Source organism: Scylla paramamosain, chromosome 5 (assembly GCF_035594125.1).
Source record: "Scylla paramamosain isolate STU-SP2022 chromosome 5, ASM3559412v1, whole genome shotgun sequence".
Taxonomy (NCBI): Eukaryota; Metazoa; Arthropoda; class Malacostraca; order Decapoda; family Portunidae; genus Scylla; species Scylla paramamosain.
The window spans coordinates 6,846,041-6,871,368 of record NC_087155.1 but is presented as its reverse complement, the minus strand read 5'-3'; the positions used below and the strand labels follow the sequence as shown (position 1 = coordinate 6,871,368).

General features: G+C 35.3%; 1 protein-coding gene across 2 annotated transcripts; it reads right to left on the bottom strand.

The window, feature by feature from the left end:
* LOC135100470 (cryptochrome DASH-like) lies at positions 1-24,582 on the bottom strand. 2 transcript variants are annotated; one of them, XM_064003401.1, is made up of 13 exons: positions 24,468-24,582; positions 19,934-20,032; positions 19,301-19,473; positions 18,971-19,067; positions 17,436-17,563; positions 14,727-14,875; positions 11,608-11,770; positions 9,639-9,764; positions 7,914-8,017; positions 6,062-6,219; positions 3,509-3,628; positions 3,181-3,354; positions 1-1,273 (listed from the first exon to the last, which is right to left on the bottom strand). In XM_064003401.1, exons 1-13 carry the CDS (start codon positions 24,564-24,566, stop codon positions 1,193-1,195), a joined length of 1,671 nt encoding a protein of 556 aa, XP_063859471.1. In that variant the 5' UTR covers positions 24,567-24,582; the 3' UTR covers positions 1-1,192. The 2 variants fall into 2 exon arrangements, with proteins under 2 accessions (XP_063859471.1, XP_063859472.1); XM_064003402.1 differs by having other exon boundaries at positions 19,934-20,027; positions 24,468-24,581.
* Between the last annotated feature and the right edge of the window lie 746 nt (positions 24,583-25,328).

Below are 25,328 nucleotides of genomic sequence, written 5' to 3'. Positions count from 1 at the left end.
TAAGGAGATATTTTATTATCAAATATATGAAATACAATTTACAAAGTTTTCTGAATTAATTACACCAAAAGAAAACACTGTTAAAAAAAATAGTTGACTTAAGATCAATCTTGGAGATACCTTGAGATTACAACCACACCTACCAGAAATATCTTTAAAAAGTTCGGGTCAAATATGCACTAATAGCAACATATAACGAACATTAAATGTTTGATTTTTACTCAAAGTAGTTTAGTAGTTTGAAGATGGCAAATATTTTACTGCTTTAATACATAGATTATTTGACATCTGTACCTAATTTCTAAAAATAAGTATATGCACTCAAAAATTCACATGAGAAATCGTTATATATCATTTCAGTTTATTTTTCACCGGTAAATTTGGGAAATGTATAAAATTGAACAAGCTTTGGCATAATTCACCGTATTTAACTAATTAAAAATCTAAATACCAAGCAAGGATCCTTTCTTCAAGGATGGATATTAGCCAAGACAAGATGTCACACCTTGCAGAAAAAAAAAAAAAAAATACATAGAAAAAATAAAGGAAAGGTCTCCAATCCCCTCACTCAGCCCCTTTAATTGAGTTTTACAGCAAGCATGGAGTGCAGTATTTTTCCAACACCACAGAATGGGCAGTCATTTCACTTATTATTAAGAGAGAGAGAGAGAGAGAGAGAGAGAGAGAGAGAGAGAGAGAGAGAGAGAGAGAGAGAGAGAGAGAGAGAGAGAGAGAGAGAGAGAGAGAGAGAGAGAGAGAGAGAGAGAGAGAGAGAGATTCATATACCCATCATATTTTGTCTTAGCAAAGAAAGTACATGATGTGTGTATAAGTGGATGGCACTTTGTCTAGGATTGCCAATCTAGTATAGACATAGAGAGAAAGATAAGTGAAATCAACAAGATATCTCATTCATGGAGCAAATGTTATGCTCTAATGATGGAAATCAAGGCTTGATTAACACTAAATAAAAAAAGCAGTCATGTGCTGATAGCCACCAATACCACATATTCTTACATTTTGTGCCACATGATTGATTTATTATATATAATGTATATACACATCATCATTTTGATGTATAAGAAAGCCAGTAAGAATTCAAAATTTACCATTCAAGCAGTGAAATGTGTGAACTTTTTCGTGAGATGAAACACATGCTATCATTAGGAAATATAACAAACTGCAGTCAACATCACATTTTGGGAGGTGATTTAAAATAAAAGTCAATTCCTCGCTGTCTTGGTCCTTTGAATGCTGGTCCTTTTCTTTGCACCTGCAATGAGATCCAGCTATAGTCCACAAATATTACAAATTTCCTTGGGATTCATCTGTGGCTACAAATCAACCCATAATCTGAGAAGATTATTCTTGAAATATATAATAAATCACAGCAATACACAAAAGCAAGGGATAAAAAAATTCAAATTGTCCACAATTATTTTTCTTTTGAAATTTTTTCTTAAGAAAAGCCACTTTATGTAGAAAATATTTCTGAGATTCATGTACCAACTGCACCCTTCCTTTACTACATCACAAAATTTTACAAATATGAATACAAAAAGAAACAAAAGACAATAATAATAATAATAATAATAATAATAACAATAATAATAATAATATATAATAATAATAATGATAATAATAATAATAATAATAATAATAATAATAATAATAATAATGATAATAATAATAACAACAACAACAACAACAACAACAACAACAACAACAACAACAATAACAACAACAATACTAATAACAACAATGACAACAACAACAACAATAATAATAATGTATCAGTCTCAACAATTACTATTATTATATATATGTATATTCACCATTTCATATATTCATCCCATGTGTACCAAAGCCAGCCAGTCTATTCTCTACCTCTCAAGGGAATTTCACACCCACTTCCAGTCCTTAGGGATAACACCTGCATACATGTGTTCGTCTTCCTGGTCATTTCTCCTCCTTCTCTATATCATGGGAATTTCACACCCACTCCCAGTCCTTAAGGATAAAACCAGCGTTCATCCTCCTTCTCTATCTCAAGGGAATTTCACACCCACTTCCAGTCCTTTGGGATAACATCTGCGATCCAGTTAGCTCAGATAAATATAGCCCGTATGGTAGCGAGCTCTCAGTTCAGTCACAGTCCCAGTCGGAGTTCATTTAAGAGTGTGAAAGTTGCAGTCAGTCAGAGGTGAGCTCTCAGGCCCAGTCAGTCACCCAGCCACGAACAGTCAGTCTTGGTCTCTCACTCAGTTCCGCTCAATCACAGTCAGCCTTGAAAGATGCTGCTCAATCATTCATATCACTTCAGAGAGAAAGAACAATCAATCGTCACGTTATAATTTCATCTTGAATCCAGTGTATACAATTATCTACTATTAAATCAAGAAGGACTCTCATCATCATGTCTTTTACTCGCACACATCAACTATATCAACCAACTACCCACAACCTCCAAGCTACCAGAATCACCGCCTCACTACCAACGCACCAAGCATCATCGTTAACTGGGCAAGTAATATCATCAAAATCTAGAACGGTGGTAATCAGTGGCAGTCATCTAAACGAATAAGACAAGCAGGTAGACAACAACCAGAACAATAATAACAATGATAATATCAACAACAACAACAACAACAACAACAACAACAACAACAACAATAATAATGATAAAAATAATAATAATAATAATAATAATAATAATAATAATAATAATAATAATAATAATAATAATAATAATAATAATAATGAGGAGGAGGAGGAGGAGGAAAAACGATTTACAACTTTCTCTGACCCCCTGTATCCCCATAATGTGCTCTGCACCAGGCAATATGTACATAAATTGTTAGATGCTTACCAAAAATATGCTATTTTTAATAAGAAATGTACTTCTACAAGACTAATAACTGGTGACAACCTGGCAATGGAAATTATCAAGAGAGAGAGAGAGAGAGAGAGAGAGAGAGAGAGAGAGAGAGAGAGAGAGAGAGAGAGAGAGAGAGAGAGAGAGAGAGAGAGAGAGAGAGAGAGAGAGAGAGAGAGAGAGAGAGAGAGAGAGAGAGAGAGAGAGAGAGAGAGAGAGAGAGAGAGAGAGTCTAAAACAAAGCATAATAATTTAGGTATAATAAGTCTCTCATAATTGAAACTGAAAAGGCCATCAAAGCTCACCCCTTTATGTTGGTGTCGATCCCACTCAGGGGCAACCAAGATAGGATTTGGATAAGTGTCTCCTAGAACAACCCCTGCAGAGGACAGCTGACTTCCAGTAAGCTTCCATGGAGTGTGGATCATTGCTTCCTTCAACCCAGCCAACTCAGGCACCCAACATCGCACAAAATCACCCTGAAAGTTTAAAAAATTTTCACAAAAATAATCTATTTCAATTAAATAAAAGTCAGACTAGGAAAAAATGCACAAGAAAAAAAGATACTATCTTGAGAGAACATTAAGAAAATAAATAATATTGGAAAATGAGTTAAGTTGAACTCAATCATACCTTTGGGTCATAATCAAAAGCCTGTTTGACCATGTTGAACTTTCTATTCTCTCTTGGGTCATTGCCAATGCCAGCTGCATAGTTCCAGTTTCCATAATTACTACACACATCATGATCAAGCTGGGGAATGAAAAGATACACAATTACTTTGCTGTTCTAATAACTGATAATATGGTAGATCCCTTTTTTTTAATAATGAATAATATGAGATATCCCTTTTAACAAATCCTATTGTACAATAATGATGGCAATTCTATGATTGTAACTCCTGATCAAATTCTACCCAAGCTCATTTCATTTGTCTCATTTCACCAGTTCCTTTCAAATATTCTATAACTTCACTACCTCTCATATTGTGTTGCAGTTAAGATCAGGCCTATCCCCTAAAGTCCTAGAAGCTAAGATGTGAATGTGAATATACATTGGAAATCAACAAGTTGGTACTGTGATGTACTGGACAGCATGTCTTCTATCTTCAAAGAATGTTCCCGACTGTACATGACAAAGAATCTCAGAAGCCTATGTGGCCTATAGACCAGCAGTTAATGTAATTTATTTTTTCTAAGAGACAACTCTTTATAAATGAAATATGTGAATACTGGCTGTGTATCATGTCTATTTTCAAGCACTATCAGTAGTCTTATGTGTGGTATAATATGATAACGATAATTTCTCCAGTAGTTTAAGGCTAACATGCCTTCAGACCACTAACAAAACCATGTCTCAAAATGTAATGTTAAATTTTGACAAATACCCAAGATGGGAAATTGTGACAATATAACTATCATCAGTAAACATATCTATATTGGTACTCAGCCAAAGACTAGTCAATGGATGAGTTGCTTGTAACACACACACACACACACACACACACACACACACACACACACACACACACACACACAAAAAAAAAATAAATAAATAAATAAATAAATAAATAAATAAATAAAAATAAATAAATAAATAAATATATATATATATATATATATATATATATATATATATATATATATATATATATATATATATATATATATATATATATATATATATATATATATATATATATATATATAATAATAAATTTTCCACAGACAGTTGAAAGAAAGGTAACCTGAGAACAGGGAACAGCAACCCAGTGTGTCACTGAACCAACCCTGAGACTTCTATTGTATGCATATAGACACCCTCTTTCAGCCAACTCCATGTCAGCCTAACATGGTAATATATACAGATGGCCTCTAGACATCCAACACCAATATATATATATATATATATATATATATATATATATATATATATATATATATATATATATATATATATATATATATATATATATATATATATATATATATATATATATATATATATTAGAACATTGGTTTTTTAACTTAATTGGTTCCTGAATGCTGTTTGAAATCCAGAATGTTAAAAAACCGAAACTATTTTCCCCGCAGGAATCAATGTAAAATAGATTAATCTGTTCTCAGACACCCGTCCACCATGTCTTAGCAGGTAATAACTGATGATGCTACTACTGAAATGGCTGCTCTGCATCTCCAGCTTAGAAATTTTTTTTATCTAGAAAGGATGTATTGAATCAACTTAGTGACACAGAACTCATCAAAAAGATATTGTTTAGACCATGCAGGCATTCTCTTTGTCAATGATCAAGTGAGGGAAGCCTTACAGAGTGACACAGAGAAAAGTAACCCACTCACCACCAAAATGAAGGTGATCATAACACTTAGACATCTTGCTGCTGGGGAAAGCTACTAGAAAAATGCAGTTGTGCAGTTGTGATGGCATTGTGGGCCACAAAGAAAGCCACAGGAGGCTTGGGATTACTCCTGAGTTCCAAGACTTGTTTGTTTACAGTGAGGTTCTTCAATGATATCACATTTAACTTATTTCATAGATTGAATTACTGTCTTCTTCAATGATATCACATTTAACTTATTTCATAGATTGAATTACTGTCTTACTCTCTGTGTCTCTCCTCCAAATATATAAAAACAATGCAAATATTTATAGAAACTATAAATTAGTAATAAGTGGCAGCTTTTGCTACGTCTTGTAGTATCTGAAATCAAGTAACTTTGTTCGAAAACTGAATGTACGGTACAGCAACCGAAACAATTATGAGTTAAAATTTTTGTTTGAAAACCAAGTTGTTTGGAAAGGGAGACATTTGGTAACTGAGTCTCCACTGTATATATATATATATATATATATATATATATATATATATATATATATATATATATATATATATATATATATATATATATATATATATATATATATATATATATATATACACACTGCTTTTTACACCTTTCTCAAATAAAAGACTGATGCCTACTTATTTCTCTCTCTCTCTCTCTCTCTCTCTCTCTCTCTCTCTCTCTCTCTCTCTCTCTCTCTCTGGGAGCATCCCCAAGATGGTGTTCACAGCAGAACAATCTCCATTTCTAGCAACCCACACACTCCCTTTTGAATGCCAGAGACAGTATGAAGAAAAAGAAAACTGTTCATCAAATATCTAACCAGTTGAGATTCAAACCACTCGGCTCCAAGTCTCCAATCCAGACCCATATCTTTGACAAGGAAGGATGCAACATTCTGTCGGCCACGGTTGCTCATCCAGCCCGTCTCCTGCAGCTCTCTCATGTTGGCATCTACAAATGGCATTCCAGTTCTGCCCTCTGTAGAGCAAAGAAACGATGAGCAAGGTGTCCAACTATAGCTTTCTCACTACAAGACAAACAGCTTTCAATCATAAAATATCACAATAATTATACATTAAAAAAAATCTGTCACCTACAGTATGCATGGAGAGTTTTGTCACCAAAGGGCCAATGATATTTCTTTTCATGCTAAGTGAAGGAGGCTCACAACTTCGTTCCTTGGAAAGCATTTATCTGACACATTTACACCACTAATTGCCAACCCCTACACACTCTACCAGCCGCAGCTACTCAGTTATAGTCAGACTCAGTAGTCACTTGGCTATGATAGAATAAGGATTTATGTTCACCTGATGCCCTCAGGCAGAACGAAATTGAGCCTTTATTTTGCTTCCTAACACCCTCTCAACTTGCCCAAAATGGTCACTAGTAAGGATAAATGAAAGGAGGTGGTAACTTTACACAAAGCTGGCTATGATCTCCCATTTATAGCGCATCAAACAGGAGTACAGCTGAGGGCAGTCCAGCGCTTTGTGAGAAGATTCAAGGATGCTGGGGAGACAGCTGCACTCACCTCACTTCCCAAGTCTGGGAGGCCTCGTAAGATGATCCTGAAGACCCATGCACTTATTTCCCAGCTAGTTTTAAAGGGCCCAAGGCTCACAGCATGGGAATTAAAGGTAAAAAAAAAAAAAAAAAAAAAAAAAAAAAAACTCACAATTACTGGGAGATGTGTCTCTTGGGAGTGTCCACCAGATGCTCCATGATGACTTGAGATACAAAAGTTACTGTGCCCATAAAAAAGCTGCTGTTAAATGCACTATAGAAGGACAAGAGAATCAAATTTTACGAGAAATACCTAGCATGGAATGAGGAGCAGTAGAAAACTATGCTATGGAGAGATGAGGCAACTTTTGTCACTGGGAGTCCCTCATCACAAATGTACTGCAGGCCAGGCCGTGACTCCTTGGATCCTAAGTACACCTCTAAGATTGTTAAGCACCCAGCAACCCAGCATCACTTATGGTTCGGGGCTGCTTTACTTACTATGGAGTTGGTGAATTAGTGATTCTTCCAGCAAATGAAAAACTGAACCAAAACAATTACTTAGAACTTTTCAGTGATATGTTGTGTGATTCTTTTGAAGAAATGAAAGCAAAAGTGTTCATGCAGGATTCAGCCCCAGCACATGTTGCAAAGTGTCTGTTAACAGATTGTAAGATTCCCTTTTTTTGTGATTGGACTGGGAACAGCCCAGATATCAACCCTATCAAAAGCTTATGGTCGGAAATGAAGAGACAGCTGCGCAGTATGGACACATCATCTGTGCCTAAACTTGAGGCTGCAGTCAACTAGCTGCAGGTCAGATTTTCACCAATTTATCTTCAAAACCTTGCATCAAGTGTTCCTAAATGCCTTAAGGAGATTGTAAAGAGAATGGGTAATGCAGTAAATACTGATAATTTTGATGATGCATGTGTATTTATAACCTTTCTCCCTGCTACACAAGAACAATGTTTTTTTCAGGTGGCAACAAAACTTTCTGCACATACTGTAGTGTTCAAGTCTCTCTCTCTCTCTCTCTCTCTCTCTCTCTCTCTCTCTCTCTCTCTCTCTCTCTCTCTCTACTATGCTAGTTATTAAATTTGATAGACAAAATAAACACAATTCTCAATCTTCTACCAGTTATAAGACACTTGTTCTATACACACCTTTCCACTTCTGGAACATGAGGTGATCTTTCTTCCAACAGATTTTCTTGCCCATAATTCCTGATGGATAGAACACTCGGTCTCCAAACTTCATACATACAAACCTGTCAACAATATTTATTTCAAAACTTTATTAAATATACAATTGTTCATTATTAATGTAATACCTTAGTGTTTCTAGCATTTCAAGGCAAAAACAGGGTACACCCATTTCTAAACAGAATTATTTCAAGAAATTGGGAATGAATGGGGTAGAAGTAGCAAGAATGGTCAAATAAAAAGTTAAGAAAACTGTACCATGAAGATACAAACAAAAATTGAGATAAGATATATTAAACAATTTTGCGTAATGCTTCAGACCTTCATAATAACTAGCCAAAATTTTTCATTACAGTACAGTATAATGTACCATTTTTTTTCTTTTAAATTGAAAACAAATATGGCAAAAAAGATCCACTTAGTTAAATCCGGCATAACACATTTCTGGTTTTAATGGACATCTCTTTTTCCTTATATGTTTGTTTGACAGAAAATTTTCAGTAATTCTAAATGAGTCAGATTCTATGTTACTTTCGGCTGGTAGAATTTAAGAAGCTGATCATGAACTACTTATCTTTTATGAGATTAAACAAAAAAATTGCTTATTGTTCAAACTTGCAAAACTGAAAACAAGAAAATTTAGATTACTGAGACATATCATAAATATCTTCTCTATCTATATTTGTATATGGTGAGGATTATTTTAACCAAATGAAGATAATGCAAACATGAGGTTCAAATCAGCTGCCACTTTGGCTGCATATGTGACATCAGTGGTGTTCACCCTCCCCTCACACCACCTCAATGAAACCTATGCAAAGAAAGTGAACAAAAGAAAACAAAACAGTTACTGACAGATGCTTAAACAAATGCATTAAGTTTGGGGAAATTGCAGAAAATCTCAGTCAATAAAAGACAGAGATTGTGGGATGATGATGAGAACAGGGAGAACACTAAGAATCTTGGTAACATTCCTGATGATTTTTCTGGATTCAATGTAAAGGAAAAGAATGCTGACAAAAAAGATAACAAAACTCAGGGAAGCTTCATAAGAGACTGAAGAACAAGAGGAGGGCAGTGGTGATAGCAATGGTGGCAAAATGGAGGGAGGAGAAGCAGCCCAGTGGCCTCCATTTCCATCTCGGATGCCACCTCTTGTCTTGTGCTATCTAGATACATTACTTCTTTATTTTATACTTAACAGTGCTATGTGACTTCAGTTAATACCAAAAACTAACATAAAAAGTAAAATGAGGATAGAAATAGTGGAGTGTTCCAATTTTTTAATGATCATAATTTTTCTACATGTATATGTATTTGTATCTATAAAATTTGCAAGTATTTCTATTTATTTATTACACATTATATCCTCTGTAGTACTGAGTTACAAGGTTTTTATGATTGAAAAAATGAGTGAATGAATTATATCTCTTACTAAATATCAAATCTGAAGGGTATTTATGGAAGCAAAATGCAAGTGGTGGATGTGACAGAGGAAGGCACAGAAGACCAAGCATATTGGAGAAGGATGATCCACTGTGGTGAGCAGCCAAAAGAAGGAGAATTTATGGAAGCAAAATGTAACTCCAAAATGTTTCTTGCACCTTGGATGAAGAGAAAATAAGATTTCATTACATTGCCTGCTGCACCAAACACACTTCATGCTTTCCTCACCACTGAACTTACTTGAAATAATCCCTCCAGATCATCTCAAAGAGAACCCAGTAGGTACTCTGATTGGCCTGACGCTCCTTCTCATATCGACGCACCTCAGCATGAATGTGGCGAGGGGAGAGGCAACCATGAGCCAACCTGTCATAAAAAAAATTAACCCTTGCTTTCAGAAAATTATACTGGAAAAATATAAAGAACATAATTTACATGTTTGCATAGTATATATTATATATATATATATATATATATATATATATATATATATATATATATATATATATATATATATATATATATATATATATAAAAGCAATATATGATAATTATACACAAACTTCACAGATTCAGATATGCAGTGACTGGAGGGTATACAAGTTTCAGGATAAAGAATAAATAAGGGATGATAAGTAGTGTACACATTGTGCCAATATCAAGGAACAGTGTTTGGTCTTATGGAGTATAAACAATGAATGTGAGTCATAATTATATTTTTAAGCAATGAGTGTTTGGTGACTATTCACAAGAAGTAATGAGTAATGGAACTCATTTTATTTGTAATGAAGACAATGGTAATCAAATGATACAGTTGTGGTGGGAAATATCAGTACTAGAATTAAGTTTCAGTATTGACAAGTTCTATTAATATGAAGACATGAATGATATAAGAGATCACCCAGAAACTACATTTAATGAGTCATGAGTGTCTTCTCCTTGACATGAACAGTAGACCAGGCATGTTGGGTGTGAGCTGAGCAATGCTTCTAGGTAGTGAAACTTGGTCAGTTAAAGATGCGAAGAGACTGAAGGATTTGAGGAGGTGGATGCATGTTATTTTGAAATTGCAGTCATAAAATAAGAAATAAAAAATAAACTTGGAATTTCTCCTTTATCATCCTTTCATCATCACAGAGAAAAAAATATTACATAACTTATTTCCAGTAGTAAAAATAAACAGCTATAATATGACCCTATCAGAATTAAATTTTATTTACTTTTCTATTTTATTCTTTATTATTACACCCCACCACCAATGAAAGTGGCGTGCATGATAACCAGACTGTTGTTTCATAGTTTGGGAAAAGTGTCCAGCTCAGATGAAATTTAGGGCTTGTTATGAAAATGTGTCAACATTGCAAAGCAGTTTGAACATCTGTCAACTATCACATCTCTGCATGTCACCACTCAGTTAACTCCTGACCCTGTTAAGAAGTACTCACATTTGCCTGGCTTGCCTAGAAATTGTGCCAAATTTGTTCACACATTTCATGTTGATATAATGTTTTAAGTGTTAATGTCATGTAAACCTTAAATATAATATAGATCTTATTCACTCTCTCCAGAAGGATGGTCTTGAGTGTGAGTACATTTCTAGGGAGACAGAACTGCCATAAAGAACTGTGCACTGTGTGTGGGGTATTGGTTGAAAAGATGACGTACAAATAATGATAATTCCACCCCAGTGAAACAAACCACTCTGGATGAAGGTGTTTTGTCAAAAGAACTTTACTTTTAATAAAGCACCAGCTGAGTGCTTCACCATTTCTCACAGCAGGAGAAATAAACCAAAAAACATTGGTGTGTGTGTGACATGAAAAGTAACAAAAATATCAGTGTGCCACTTTCATTGGCAGTGGGTGTATTATTGTTATTATTATTATTGTTATTATTATTATAATAATTATTATTATTATTATTATTGTCTTTATTTTATTTATTTATTATTTATTTATTTATATATTTTTGTGTGTGTGCCCTCACATGATGCCATTTAAGAAACAGGAGTCTCCCTCCTCTGAATCAGGTCTTGTAACCTGTCCACTAGCCTGGGATGTGGGGAAACTCATGCAGATCTGTCAATGGCTGTACATTCATACAACTGCGTAAAAATGCATTCCATAACTGGAGAATCTATGGTTACCTACAAATCTATCAAAACAGCAAAAAAGTATGTGAGTAACAATATTTATAAGAAACATCTTACCAGGGGCTAAATTTTGTTGAGTAGTCTGAGCCCAGCAAACCATTTCTGGTTTCTTTGTAGATGAATACATTATCTGTCTCCCATAAATACTGCCTTAATCGACCCAAACCATGTGACTCGCCACCAGAGAATGGGAAAGCAGTTCTTTGGTCAATGAGTTGTTCTGAAAATAGGGTTACATTGATTTAGTACAATGATACTATGGTACTTCACAATGAGGACACACATACACATATGAATCATTACCATTAATATCATTACAGACAGGTTTCCCATTTATATAAATCTGCCTTTACTACCAAATAGCAACTTGACAAGCAGAATGGCAATGTGCAACTGCCATGTTTTTTGCTTTCAATTTATTTATTGATTTTATTTTATTCTATTCATCTATAAATATATATACATACACAGGGTGCCCCACAAGTTAAGGTACATACTTTAGGATTTGATAGTTCAAGTAATTCCAAATCAAAAATACTCTATACACATAAGCTGTGTTTTGCTTTATTTTGTGAGAAATTAACATGCAAGTTGTGTGTTGTGGGAACCACTTGCCTGGGTGGGCCTCCTCCTCCTTCCTTCCCCCGCTACGTACTCAAATGGCGCCGCATGACATTAAGTGATTATCTTTTATGTACAATCTACGCAGTCAAAGCATTAAAGGATACAGCTAGCAAATGACAGATTAAATTTCTGTATGTGTCATTGAAGAAAATGTAAAGGTAACACAACAATGCAGTGGCTGTTAAGTGCTACTTTTTAAACATACCTGGCAACTCTCTGAAAGTGTCATCTTCTCAACGCTCAACAGTTGACGTCTTGATACCAAAGTGATTGACCTCATCAATCAATCTGACTGCCAAAGTGCATCTTTTTGCTATGGTGAAGATGCCTTTCACATTCAGTAAAACTGAGTATTCAGACATAATATTCATATGATGATATTCATGACATGATATTCATTCTGTGATGGGAATGCTTAGGCTGCAGTAGCAGAATACAAATGTATGTACACAGACAGAAAACAGCCAAATAGCAGAGTATTCTACAGTGTGTCAGCATCTCTGTGAAAGAGGATGTAGCATATCCCCGGTACTTCTGCAGCAGCTGAACATATTGGAGCTGCTCAAGACAGTTTTGTCCAGATGACAATACAAAGCTCCACTGTCAGTACAAGAATACAAACACAAATACACAAATACATAGAGGGGCAAAATTCACGGAACACAGTACAATATGACATCACTTAGAAAAAATATAAAATAATCTAATGGGACATTTACAAGAGTGGCAGGAACACTGAGCAGTTGTCATGAAGCTGGTGAGTTGTCATTTACATTTAAAAAGTAGCACTTCACAACCACTGTATTGCTGTGTTACCTGTAAATTTTCTTCACTTACACATACAAAAAATTTAATCTGTCATGTGCTAACTGTTTCCTGTAAAGCTTTGACTGTGTAGATTGGACACAAATAACAATCACTTAATGCTGGGCAGTGCCACTCAAGTATGTAGCAAGCTGAGGAGCAAAGGAAGGAGGTGGAGGTTCATCTAGGCAAGTGGTTCCTGCAACACACAACTTACACATTAATTTCTCACAAAATAAAGCAAAACACAGCATATATGTATAGAGTATTTTCAACTTAGAATTACTTGAACTATCAAATCTCGAAATATGTACCTCAACTTGTGGGACACCCTGTATATTGTTATGACCAGCTCTAGCCCCTCTCACAGCTACCACTACAATCGGGTCAGCTTCCCTAGACTAGCTCTTTCTAGTCTAGTGCAGGACACAAATACAATGAATCCTGGCACCTACTGGTCGTTCACAACTATCAAATCTCTGTGGTTGCCACTCTGTGTAACGAACCCACAGAGAAGGGAATATAACAAACACCAACTCAATCCCCCAAGCTGGAAAGAACTAATGAGCCATGTTCTAGGGCATTGACAGTATAGACAATACACCACCAGGATGAGGGCAATATCCAGTTGGACAAACCACTGTAACAAAACCACCCACTGTCCAACAAAGATATTATCACCTCTGGCCAGAGAACAGGCCATTTAAAGTCTCCCAAAAGACAGGTCCACACCTCCAATATAGCTGGTGGAGCCCGGAGAGAGGGCAGACAGCTGTAATCTAGTTAAATATTATACAGATCCTCTGGTCTGCCCCACTCACAGCTGTGAGTCCCCAAGCCAGTGGTATTTAACAAGGGCGCAATACTCACAATGCCCAGACACACAACAAGACATTGCACTTAGGCAGAGAGGGGAAGAAAACAGAAGCCTGCTCCCATCAGAATATGCAAGTACTACTTACCCAGTCACCATCCACACAATACACAGAATAAAAATACCATTCACACCACTCGAACTCTGAGCATGGCCAAGCACCAGTCCTTGATGCTGGCTGGCTGCCTCCCATATATCTGTTTTGCTTCATCTACTTTTTAAACCTTGGCTTGCCTCCCATGTATCTGATTTGCTTCATCTACTTTTTAAACCTATCTCCAAAATATGCTGCATTCTATTACCTGCCAGCAGTAGGAATCAATTAATCTGCTTTCAGTGCTCTCGAAGCAGTTTTGTTCTACAGCATCTTAAAAGTACTTTCATTAATATAACAACATGGTAGCACACTTGCCACTCATCCATAGTATAAACCCACATTTACTTTTACATTTGCTCTCAATCAAATGAATATTTTTTGGTACCATCTGTTGTGACCTTCTTACTATCACAACATCTCTGGATATCCTGTCAAAACCATCATCAAATACACCAAAGAAACCATAGCTGTTTTCTTTTTTCAGAAATTTCTTTTACAGCTGTCAAGCTAAAACATTCAGTACTGAATCAGTTGCATCTCAACATGGGACAAACCCAAACTCCACTCTATTTATGAATATGTTCATAATCTTCTAAAGCATAATTTTCTAAACCACAATACTCATTTTAAGATCAAAAAAGGTCACAAAGTGTAAGTCCATCATGTGCAAAGGATCCTAAATAACAATATTTTCATAATAAATAACTATAAATTTTGGTATCATTTCAGATACATGTAAGACAGCAAGATGGATTTCATGCACCAAAGAATGCAAACCTTTAACTCCAAGCTGAGCTAGAGTTGGCAGCTGCCCCACATCTACATCTGGTGGGAGGGGCTTCATGCGCTCTGGCATTACCACTGGTGCCCTCACATGGCTCTGAGCCTCCACTGCCTTGCGAAAGCCAGTGTATGTATCAGGAACTCTGAAGATAAACAATCATTAGTTTCATTGCTTAAAGACATAAAAAGAAGAGGAAAATGCATGTAAAAAAAACAAGTGCAGTTAAGTTAAAAGAAATACATATACATCAATGTGATTCCATGAAAAAAAAAAAAAAAAAAAAAAAAAAAAAAAATATATATATATATATATATATATATATATATATATATATATATATATATATATATATATATATATATATATATATATATATATATATATATACATACATATATACATACATACATATATATATATATATATATATATATATATATATATATATATATATATATATATATATATATATATATTCTAATAAAATAAGTCTATTCAATGTTTGCAACTCCACACTGTGAAGGTGGAACTATCATCAAAAAGTATCATTACTGCCAGGGCATATAAAAGTGCTAATCTGGCATGTCCAATCACCACATGTGGTAGCTTGGCAGGTCTTTCAAATAGCAGTAAAAAATAAAGATCATGATATCATAATTATTACAGATCTACAACTGATCACTTGGCAATAGATAAATCAGTTTTCTAACATGAAGATGAACTAATTAATAAACAATTAAAAATTTTCTTTTTACTTATTATGCAAGAGAACAAAAAGAAAATAGGAAATTATTAATATTATTATTATTCTTTTTAACTAGACCGAGGTCTGCCTACATATGAAGAAAGACCTCATATGTCTACCTTCATATGTCTACCTACCCTCATATGTCTACCTTGTCACATCCTCCACAAAGGGTAACAGCAAAGACAAGGTAAACTAACATGCTCACAATTATAATGACACACACACACAAGAGTATGTTCCTCCCATTATAGCTTTGTGCCTTAAGGGTGAATGGACCACTTCTCACTTACCACATGTAACATAAAGCAGTACTATTTCAGTCAAGCCAGACTTAATTTTGTGGTTAAAACTTATTTATTTATTTATTTTTTATTTTTTATTCATTCTACTTTTGGAATAGTGTAAGGCATTGGTTTAATGTGAATCACTCAAACTCCTATCCTCCAGGTTATAGTATGTATGTGTCACTGTTAGAAAGGCACCTGGTGATGCAATATATTGTTCTTGCAAATCTTGCCACATTTCAAACATAACTGTTAAATCTGTCTTGTCTCATAAAATGAGACACTGAGTGGTAAGCACATACCAGCATACAGTCACCCCCCCTCCCACCTCTTCTCAATACAAGAATTTTAATAAATGACTTCAAGTTGTCAGCATTTTTTTGCAGATTCCCATGCCCTTACATAAGTTGTCCACTTGGGAAAATTAGCCATCCAAAGATAGCACATATATGATAATGAACATCATACAAGGTCTAATGAGAAAAAGCATAACAAAACCAAGATCAAGACTACTGCCTATATAACTTAGTTCTCACACCAATTAATTACATAGTGGAATTTGAAAACAAGAACATTCTATGTATCCATATACAGGCTCACTCCCAGTTCTATTAAAATATTATCCTTGTTTTCACTTGTGAGTTTCAAGCTTTAATGAAACAAATTGTGATGCTTTAAGTCAAGAACAAAGAACAAACAAGTTATAGACAAAACTTAAAAAAAAAAAAATCAAACAATATTTTTGTTATGCTGAAAGAACCATACAAGGAATAAACACTGTCATGTGCATGTCTCTATGTCTATGACTGGTACAAAAAGTTGAGAGAGAGAGAGAGAGAGAGAGAGAGAGAGAGAGAGAGAGAGAGAGAGAGAGAGAGAGAGAGAGAGAGAGAGAGAGAGAGAGAGAGAGAGAGAGAGAGAGAGAGAGAGAGAGAGAGAGAGAGAGAGAGAGAGAGAGAGAGAGAGAGAGAGAGAGAGAGGATGCAAATGATGACTTTGAGTCTCAATAACAAGATCTGACATCAAGACCCAGAGGATCAATGAACTGATGAAGATGAACTGCATGCTGATAATAAGAATGATTCCCTAGAAAGTGAATTTGAATACAGAGTATATGGCAAGCATCTTAGTGAGGGATACATGTATAAGGCGTGCAGTAACTTGCTTGATTTTAAATTTAGCATACAGAGCACTATCATGGCCAAGGCTGGTTCTAGCACTGAAAAGGACTGCATTTTGGTGTTCCTTAAAGTAAACTAATTTAAATGTTTCCCAGGAGCAATATGAGTCATAAAAGCATTACAATTATACAGGATGTAACAGAAGTTTCTGCAGATATTGCTACAGGGGAAAGTACACATTAATCTAAGCTGGAAATGCTCTAGGCACATATACATTCTGAGGTATTGTTTAGCCATAGTATGAAATTCAAGTGTAGCCTGGTTAAAAGTTACTACACCACATGCAGTAACATCAATCTATCTTACAGGGAATAGAGACAGAGGAGGATCCTAAGAGTTGCTGTACCTAAAACTGACTATGACTGCAAACCTTTCCCTGCCTTATGATTGCAGGCAGAAGATAAAAAAAGAGTAAGCTTTGGAGTACTCTCCTTAAGACATGAGGAATAGGGATGAAACAGAAGTGGAATAATGTAATCTTTGACCAACCTGGTGACTGGAAATGGCAAATCAGACTTGTGGTAGAGAGTCAGGCCCCACAATGAGTGGATCTGCACCCCAAGTTGACGGCAGTTTTCTTTTAGTTTGATTTCCACATCCTTCTCTTCTTTGGTCACCTGTGAGACAAAAATACTCATTAGTTGTCACTTGCTTTGGATAATGAACTTTAAGATAGCTACCATAAAGTTAAGTGTTCTGCATCATCTTAGCAAATTCTTTTCCTCCTAGTTGCAATACACCATACACGAGCCTTATCTGTCCATGTGTGAAGTACTGGTTCTAAAAAGGATGGCATCAAAAGCCATCATCTCACCAATTCCTAACCTCTAAAAGACTCTTGATTTCCTCACTCACCAATGTAATGTTGTATTTCTTATTGGGTTCTACTGCTTTTTCCATGGTTACTGCTGTACCATGTGTGCTCACTAACTACATACCTCTCTCCTTCTCATACCCACACTGCACATGGTCTTCAACTTATTCTTATCCCTATTCTGTTCATCATTCTAATGCTAGAGTTTATCCAAATCTTTACTCTTTTATCTCTTTTAGTGGTAAACTTTGGAACTCTCTTTCTGTTTTGGTATTTCTCTCTGCCTGTGATGTGAACACTGCTTCAGAAGAGTATTATGAAGATGCCTCAGGAAAAAGAATTGGCCTTTCTCTTGGTATTTTTACACTTGGTTCCTTTCAGAAATGGTACGAGTATTAAGAGTAGGCTTTTCTTTTACCATTTTTTTAGCCTTTAGCAGATCTCTCTATTACATAACAAAATACTAATCATCATAAGGTATTTTGTTACTATTAGTGATAAAAATGAGTTGCTTTATTTCATATTATTGGACTGATTCTATGTGGTTCTATTAAGGAAAACAATCAAGGGGAAAAAATGTGTTAAATATTATTTTTGAATCATTTCATCAGTGATAAGGCAGACAATATATGGTGCTTGAGATATTTTATGTAGTCTACCAAATGTATTTTGTTACATTTTTTCCTATTTTAAACTCAGATGATATCACCATCATGTGGGAGTTGGCTGGCCATACCCAGACCATCTCTTCACCTTGATGACCTAATATCTACACTTTCAAGATATTCATCACAAATTATATCTAATAAGATCAGCATTTACTTTGTATTATGAAATTTCATTTCATTTACAGTATATGGATGGTCCATGGATTGGTCTATTAACAAAATAATTAATTACCTCTGTTCAAACAATATTTACATATATGACAGTGACCCCCCAAGGAGTGCTCAAGCATTTCAGAAAAGTTTCATTTGAAAATATTTTACAATAAATTTGAAATGCAAATTAAAGTTTCTAGCTCTATTCTACATACTTTGTATGATATTAGTTATTCCTCATAAAGTAAAAGGTGATTGAGAGAGAGAGAGAGAGAGAGAGAGAGAGAGAGAGAGAGAGAGAGAGAGAGAGAGAGAGAGAGAGAGAGAGAGAGAGAGAGAGAGAGAGAGAGAGAGAGAGAGAGAGAGAGAGAGAGAGAGAGATTCTTCACCTCTTCCTGGTACACAATGTGGCACTCTCTAGCAGACAGAGACTTCACCAAAAGTGGCAAGATCTGTTCTGGTTGACCAAGCCTCACAACCAAGTCACTGAAATATAATTGGAATATAAGCAACTTATCTTTTCTCAAGAGGAAAGGGAATACCTGGTGTGTAACAGTGATTTCAACAACTACATTCCTGTAACATTAAATAAGCACACCTATTCTGGTCTCTAAGTACAAATTATTTTTCAATATTAATAACTACAAATAATATCTCGGCATTTAAAATTGCAATCTTAAGAATAAAACATTCTCTGGCTGATACATGTATTAACTCACCTGCCTTTATCTCTCAGGGTGTTGCGAAAGTCTGCCACACTCTCCAGTAAGAATCTGGCACGATGTGATCCAGTTTTGGGAAAACTGAAGTGATAAGTTCCCTTGAAGTGACGAGGGTCATAGCAGTAAACTGGCAGCACTTGGTCAGCATTGATGTTTGCCTTAAGAAGAATCTGCAAACATTAGAAAAAAATGTACTGCTGTTCATATGTCCACAGGAAGAACAATACAATTATAAATCTACAGCAACATATAACTGATAAATTTTAGAGGAACAAATTCAAGTTTAATTTCTATATGAATCAGCCAATGTCACTACAAATCAGTTTCACACAACTATGAAGTCTGAAAGACAGTATTTTGAAACCATCACAAGTTTGAGGGAGAACAAACACATAAACATTATGTGTACAACACAATTTGTAATTTTTCAACATCCATTAAAAAAAAAATTTAAATCAAGGTTTGGGAATTTCTGGACAATTTTTCCTTCCCTTTTGTTAAAACAAATGTATGGTTTATTGTATATGCTTCTCACAGCCAGGTCTAATAATCATCTGCTTATAAAATCCAAGATTACATTTACTTGAAAACAACCAACATGTCTTCCATTGAATAAAGAAAAAGACTCACCTCATTGTCATGATATCTGAGGTCATTCCGCAGCCAACAGATGGCCACACGAGAGTTTCCTTCAGTCATACTTGACAGCACTTTATTCCCACTGCTTCGCTGAGTGAAGAGTATTACAAGCTTATCTCTTATGTGACAGTTAAAGAAGTATGGATGATTAAATCTGATAAATTTCCATAACTGTTTACACACACACACACACACACACACACACACACACACACACACACACACACACAATACATGAATTTAAGGCCATATTGGACACTCTGACATACAAAGACAGGCCAGTATGAGCATAGCTCCCCTCCCATACATTACAACTAGAAAAATACAACCAGTTAAATACACACACACACACACACACACACACACACACACACACACACACACACATGAGAGAGTTGGACAAAAGAAAGTCACATGGACCAGACAGAATCACAAACTAGATAATAAAAGAATGTAGTGAAGAGCTGGCAGATAAAATACATAACATTAGAGTTCACTAATGGAAGGAAAAGTCCCAAGAGACTGGAAAAAAAAAGCAGATATTGTTCCAATATATAAAGGATGTGACAAAGAAGACCTTAGCAATTACAGACCAGTATCCCTAACAAGTATAGTAGCTAAAATTTGCAAAAACATTATTAAGGAGAGATGGACTAAACACTTGGAAGTGTACAGCACAATGACCACAAGACAATTTGGATTTAGAAAAGGAAAATCATGTACCACAAATTTGATGTGTTTCTACTCCAGAATAATAGATATAACACAAGAAAGAGATGGATGGGCAGACTGTATTCCTTGATAAAAAAAAAAAAAATTGATAACATGCCACACAAAAGACTAGTATGAAAACTATAAATCATAGGAGGAGTGCAAGGAAAGCTGTTGCATTGGATGAGTGACTTTCTTAAAGATAGGGAAATGAGAGTGATTATTAGAAATAAGTGTTCTCCTTGGAAGGAAGTTATCAGTGTGGTCCCACAGGGATCAGTATTGGCCCCAATCATGTTTGCAATATATATTAATGACATGGATGAGGGAATTAATAGTTATATGAGTCTCTTTGTTGATGATGCTAAGCTATTGAGAAGAGTGTGTAAAGAGGATGATTGTGAAATGTTGCAACAAGACTGGGATAAAATTCAGGAATGGAACTGCAAATGGGAAATGGAATTCAACATCAAGAAATGTAATATAATGGACCTTGGAAAGAGCAAGCAGAGGATTTCAGGGCAATATAAACTAGGAGAAGAAATAATAAAGAAATCAAAGTTGAAAAGAGATCTGGGAATATTCATGAGATAATATGTCACCTGAGACACACATAAATAAAATGTTAAAGAAATTGATCACTCTGATAAGGTGAAGATTTGAGCATGCAGCAGTAGTGTAGTCACCAAGTACAAAAAGGAACATCAGGAAATTTGAAAGAATTCAAAGAGCTGTGACAAAATTGGCTCCAAGCTGGTTGGAAATGTCATATGAAGAGAGGCTATCAAAACTGGAATTGATAATGCTGGCACACAGAAGGGGATGAGGAGACTTGATAGCAATACATAGAATCATAAAGAATTTGGAAGTGCTCTATAGAGAAGACCTTATAAAGTGGGAGATGGGAGATACAAGAAGATATGGAATGAAGATAAAAAAAAAAGATGGTAACAGAAGGATTATGAATATGAATAGCTTTCATAATACAGTAGTAGAAATATGAAATGGACTGGATGAGGTAGTGTGTACAGAGACAATAAACAAATTTAAGGCCATGTTAGACACCATGAGATACAAAGACAGGACAGCATGAGCATAGCTCCCCTCCTGTACATTACAATTAGGTAAATACAAACTTACATAGATGAGACAGTATGAGCATAGCTCTCCTCCCATACATTACAACTGGGTAAATACAACTAAGTAAACACACACACACACACACACACACACACACACACACACACACACACACACTTTTAATATATCCAGTATGGAAATTTCATTTATTTTATCTAGCATTTGCAAGAAACAATAAACTGTCAAAAATAGATAAATAGATGAAATATGTTATTTCATCATGAATTAAAGTCTTTAAAGTCCATATGTCATGCTAGTGTTCCACTGCAGAATTAAATGATTACAAGTTTTGTGTGAGCAGGGAAAACAGTAACACAAGAGCAAGAACCAGACAGGGATGAGCAACAAAATGGTAGACAACAACCAGGGAAGCAGTAAAAAGGCGAGGACACAACAGGGACAACATTCACTATTTTCCTTGTTAAACACCATAAAAAAGGCCAATATTCAATGGGTAATTAACAATGCACTTGCAATATAAAAAATGGAAAGTGCAAGTAGATAAAGCTTAGGACTCAATACCCACTTACAAAAAGTTCTGAGTGACTGATAGCAATTAGTTATTGAGTGATTGGCTAGCAGTGAACATACTCTGCTTTCTTTCATTTCCTCTTATACTCTTACTGATATTCAATTTTGTCCATCAGGAGACAGTGTCCTATAATGCACCTGTGGTGACCAAAATATGATTTGAAAAAATTAATTGAATAAAGAAGTTGTAAGTGTACACACATCACCACCATGACTGTCACTGCTCTCTTCCCCTCTATAGCCAGAGCTTAAACAACTCACTCTTCTTGCAGTGCAGCAAGTCATAATCACACAATGCATGCCACTCACTCCTATTAACCTAAAAGATATGACTTGCTTTAGTGATTACGCAATACAGGAAGTATTTTGGTATGGTATTTTGTTTGTACCATTTCCATCAGAAATCATTAAATCTGATGTAATATATTTTCTACAATATCACAGGCTCATTGAATTTGAAATTATATATAGCTTACATAATGACAGGCTATGCTGTAATTATTCAGGGCCTAGAAAGGGAGCCATATCTGAGTTAGCCCCATAATGTTAATAGTCCCACAGGGGCAAGCTACCTTCAAAGACTGTGAGGTCAGGCCCACAGGATGAAAGACTGTATTTGGTATAAGACTGGATTTGGGTTTTGTTTTCATCAGAAGTGGAGGGTAATAGGTAAAGTTGCAATTTCCAACATAGGTGACTGACATCCAATTCAAGTACACTGGAATCACCAAAATATATAAATAAATAAACTAAGGAGCAAGTAAGTAAATATATAAATAAATATAAACAAAGGAATAAAAAACTAGGTTAATCTTGAAGTGATGTCTATGTAACATACAAACACAAAACTCACATGTCATGTAGAAGGCTTGATGACCTTGCCATAAACATAAAAAAAATTGGGGGGGCACATGGTTGTAATAGAACTCAAGAGTGTGGTGACATTTTACATTTTCTAAGTCCAGCAAGCTCTGTACCAGTCAAGAGTAAACATTTAAATGATTTTCTATTGTTTATAAATAGGAAATGTGGGTAGTGGCATATTAGGATTTCATGGTATCAATGGAGTTGATCCCTCCAATCACATGCTGCCATTCATGAGGCCACCAATTATGACTTTTCACAGTAGATTCAGTTATACTTTTCATTTGTTTTACAGACATATTAGGCATTCTGACAAAGGCTCACTGTCATTTGTTAATATGACAAGCCAGTGGAGGGAGGTGAAGAAAAAAGTGCCAGTGTTCTGTTCACCAGGAAAAAAGTCACTATGTGGAATATTTAACAACAGTAATGTTCAAGATGTGATATACAGATGTAAAGAAGAGGTTCCACACATTCATTAAGGAAGCCACCAAACTCTACCCACCTCCATCGCCCTGAGAATCTCCACACCACATTGGTAACTCACATCAGTAGCTTGCACCAGTAAGGCAGAACAGTATAATTTTTGAGGTCCCTCATTAGGTTAGGTTGGGTTATGCTATATAAGGCAGGGGGAGGTCCATGTGGGTGCAGCCCCCTGGCTAGGTTAGGAAAGGTTATGCTAGGTTAGGTTAGGTGGTAAATTTTCAGTTTCAACCAATACTGTTCCAGGGGATGCACAACACCTGCAGCTGGGTTAGGTTTGATTAGGGAAATCTGAAATATTAAGGGAAATTTCCTTTAATATCTGAATGCTCATGTTTCACTTATTTTTCATCCCCCCCCGAAACCCCCAATTCCCCTCAGGTGCCCAAGCTTGTTTAAGGGGCTTGGGGGGGGAGGTTGTAGCGAATGGTGGGGTGGACTTATCAAAAAATACAAAAAAATAAATACACAGATAAATAATTAACAAAGTAAAACTAAAATCGCCTGTCAGTGCAAAACGGGTGCCATTCTATACCTTCACCAAATTAACTCCCTTAGATTTCCTACCAGGATGTCATAACTACATTTAAGGACGTGCCCTGCGCTCCTCATGTTTTATGTAACTGACAAAAATTTTCTTAAAACACACATAAGAGTACTTCATACAACGTTACGCAAGTTAACTAAATTTATAGCAGCCTGTCAGTAAGTATTAAATTGAATCAACAGATTACATTCCTCATCAGCAGCAGTATCATGCTTACCTGAGTAAGACATAGAACATGTTTCTCACCTGACTTTTTAAGGCTGGTACCTTTATGCGACAATTCACCGCTCTCCTCACCTCGAGGCGCCGCACTGTGGCAAGCAGCACCATACTAACAATCCTCATCTATGGACAATCTGAAATAATGCATACATGAACTGTTTTTTTTTCTTTCTTTTGCGGACTAAAATCTTTTTAATTAATATTTTTATAGATTTTTTATGTAAAAGTCTTTGTATTTATATCAACGACCTAATTTAAAAACTATCCTAAAGCTGAGTCTGTCTATACACACTGTTATTGTTTACATCTTACGCAAGGAGCAAAGATCCTTATGCAAAGCGTTTTGTAACCACATTTTACAGGACTTGTTTAAAATGTAAAACTTGACTACATAAACATATGAATTCAAAGGCAAGAGTATGTTAAGTTTATTTTGTATACTTATGTAATACGACTGCGACAAAGGAACTTTATTAATAGATCTCGTTTGTTGCAAAAATGCAACGGTACATTTAGCTACATACTCTATATAGTTGGTGATGAATTCCTTGCGACCCTACGGAATAGTGGGCGTGTCTGCTTCCGTATACAGTTCACCGGTCTTATGGTAAAAAAAAAAAAAAAAAAAAAATCGAACGTAACATTTATTACCGATAATTAGTTCGAAAACTACAATTTGTGATCTCTGACTAGTGTCAAATCTACATGAACTCTTATTTGCATAATGGTTACTAACAAAGGGATTTTAAGTTATACCCAAATTAGTGAGGAGTATGGCGCTATTTCATGACATTTTGATCTAGATCAACGACCTGTATCACTGAGTTTAATTTTATTTACAATTGCGGTTGGGAGTACAAAAAAAAAAAAAAAAAAACTTATAAA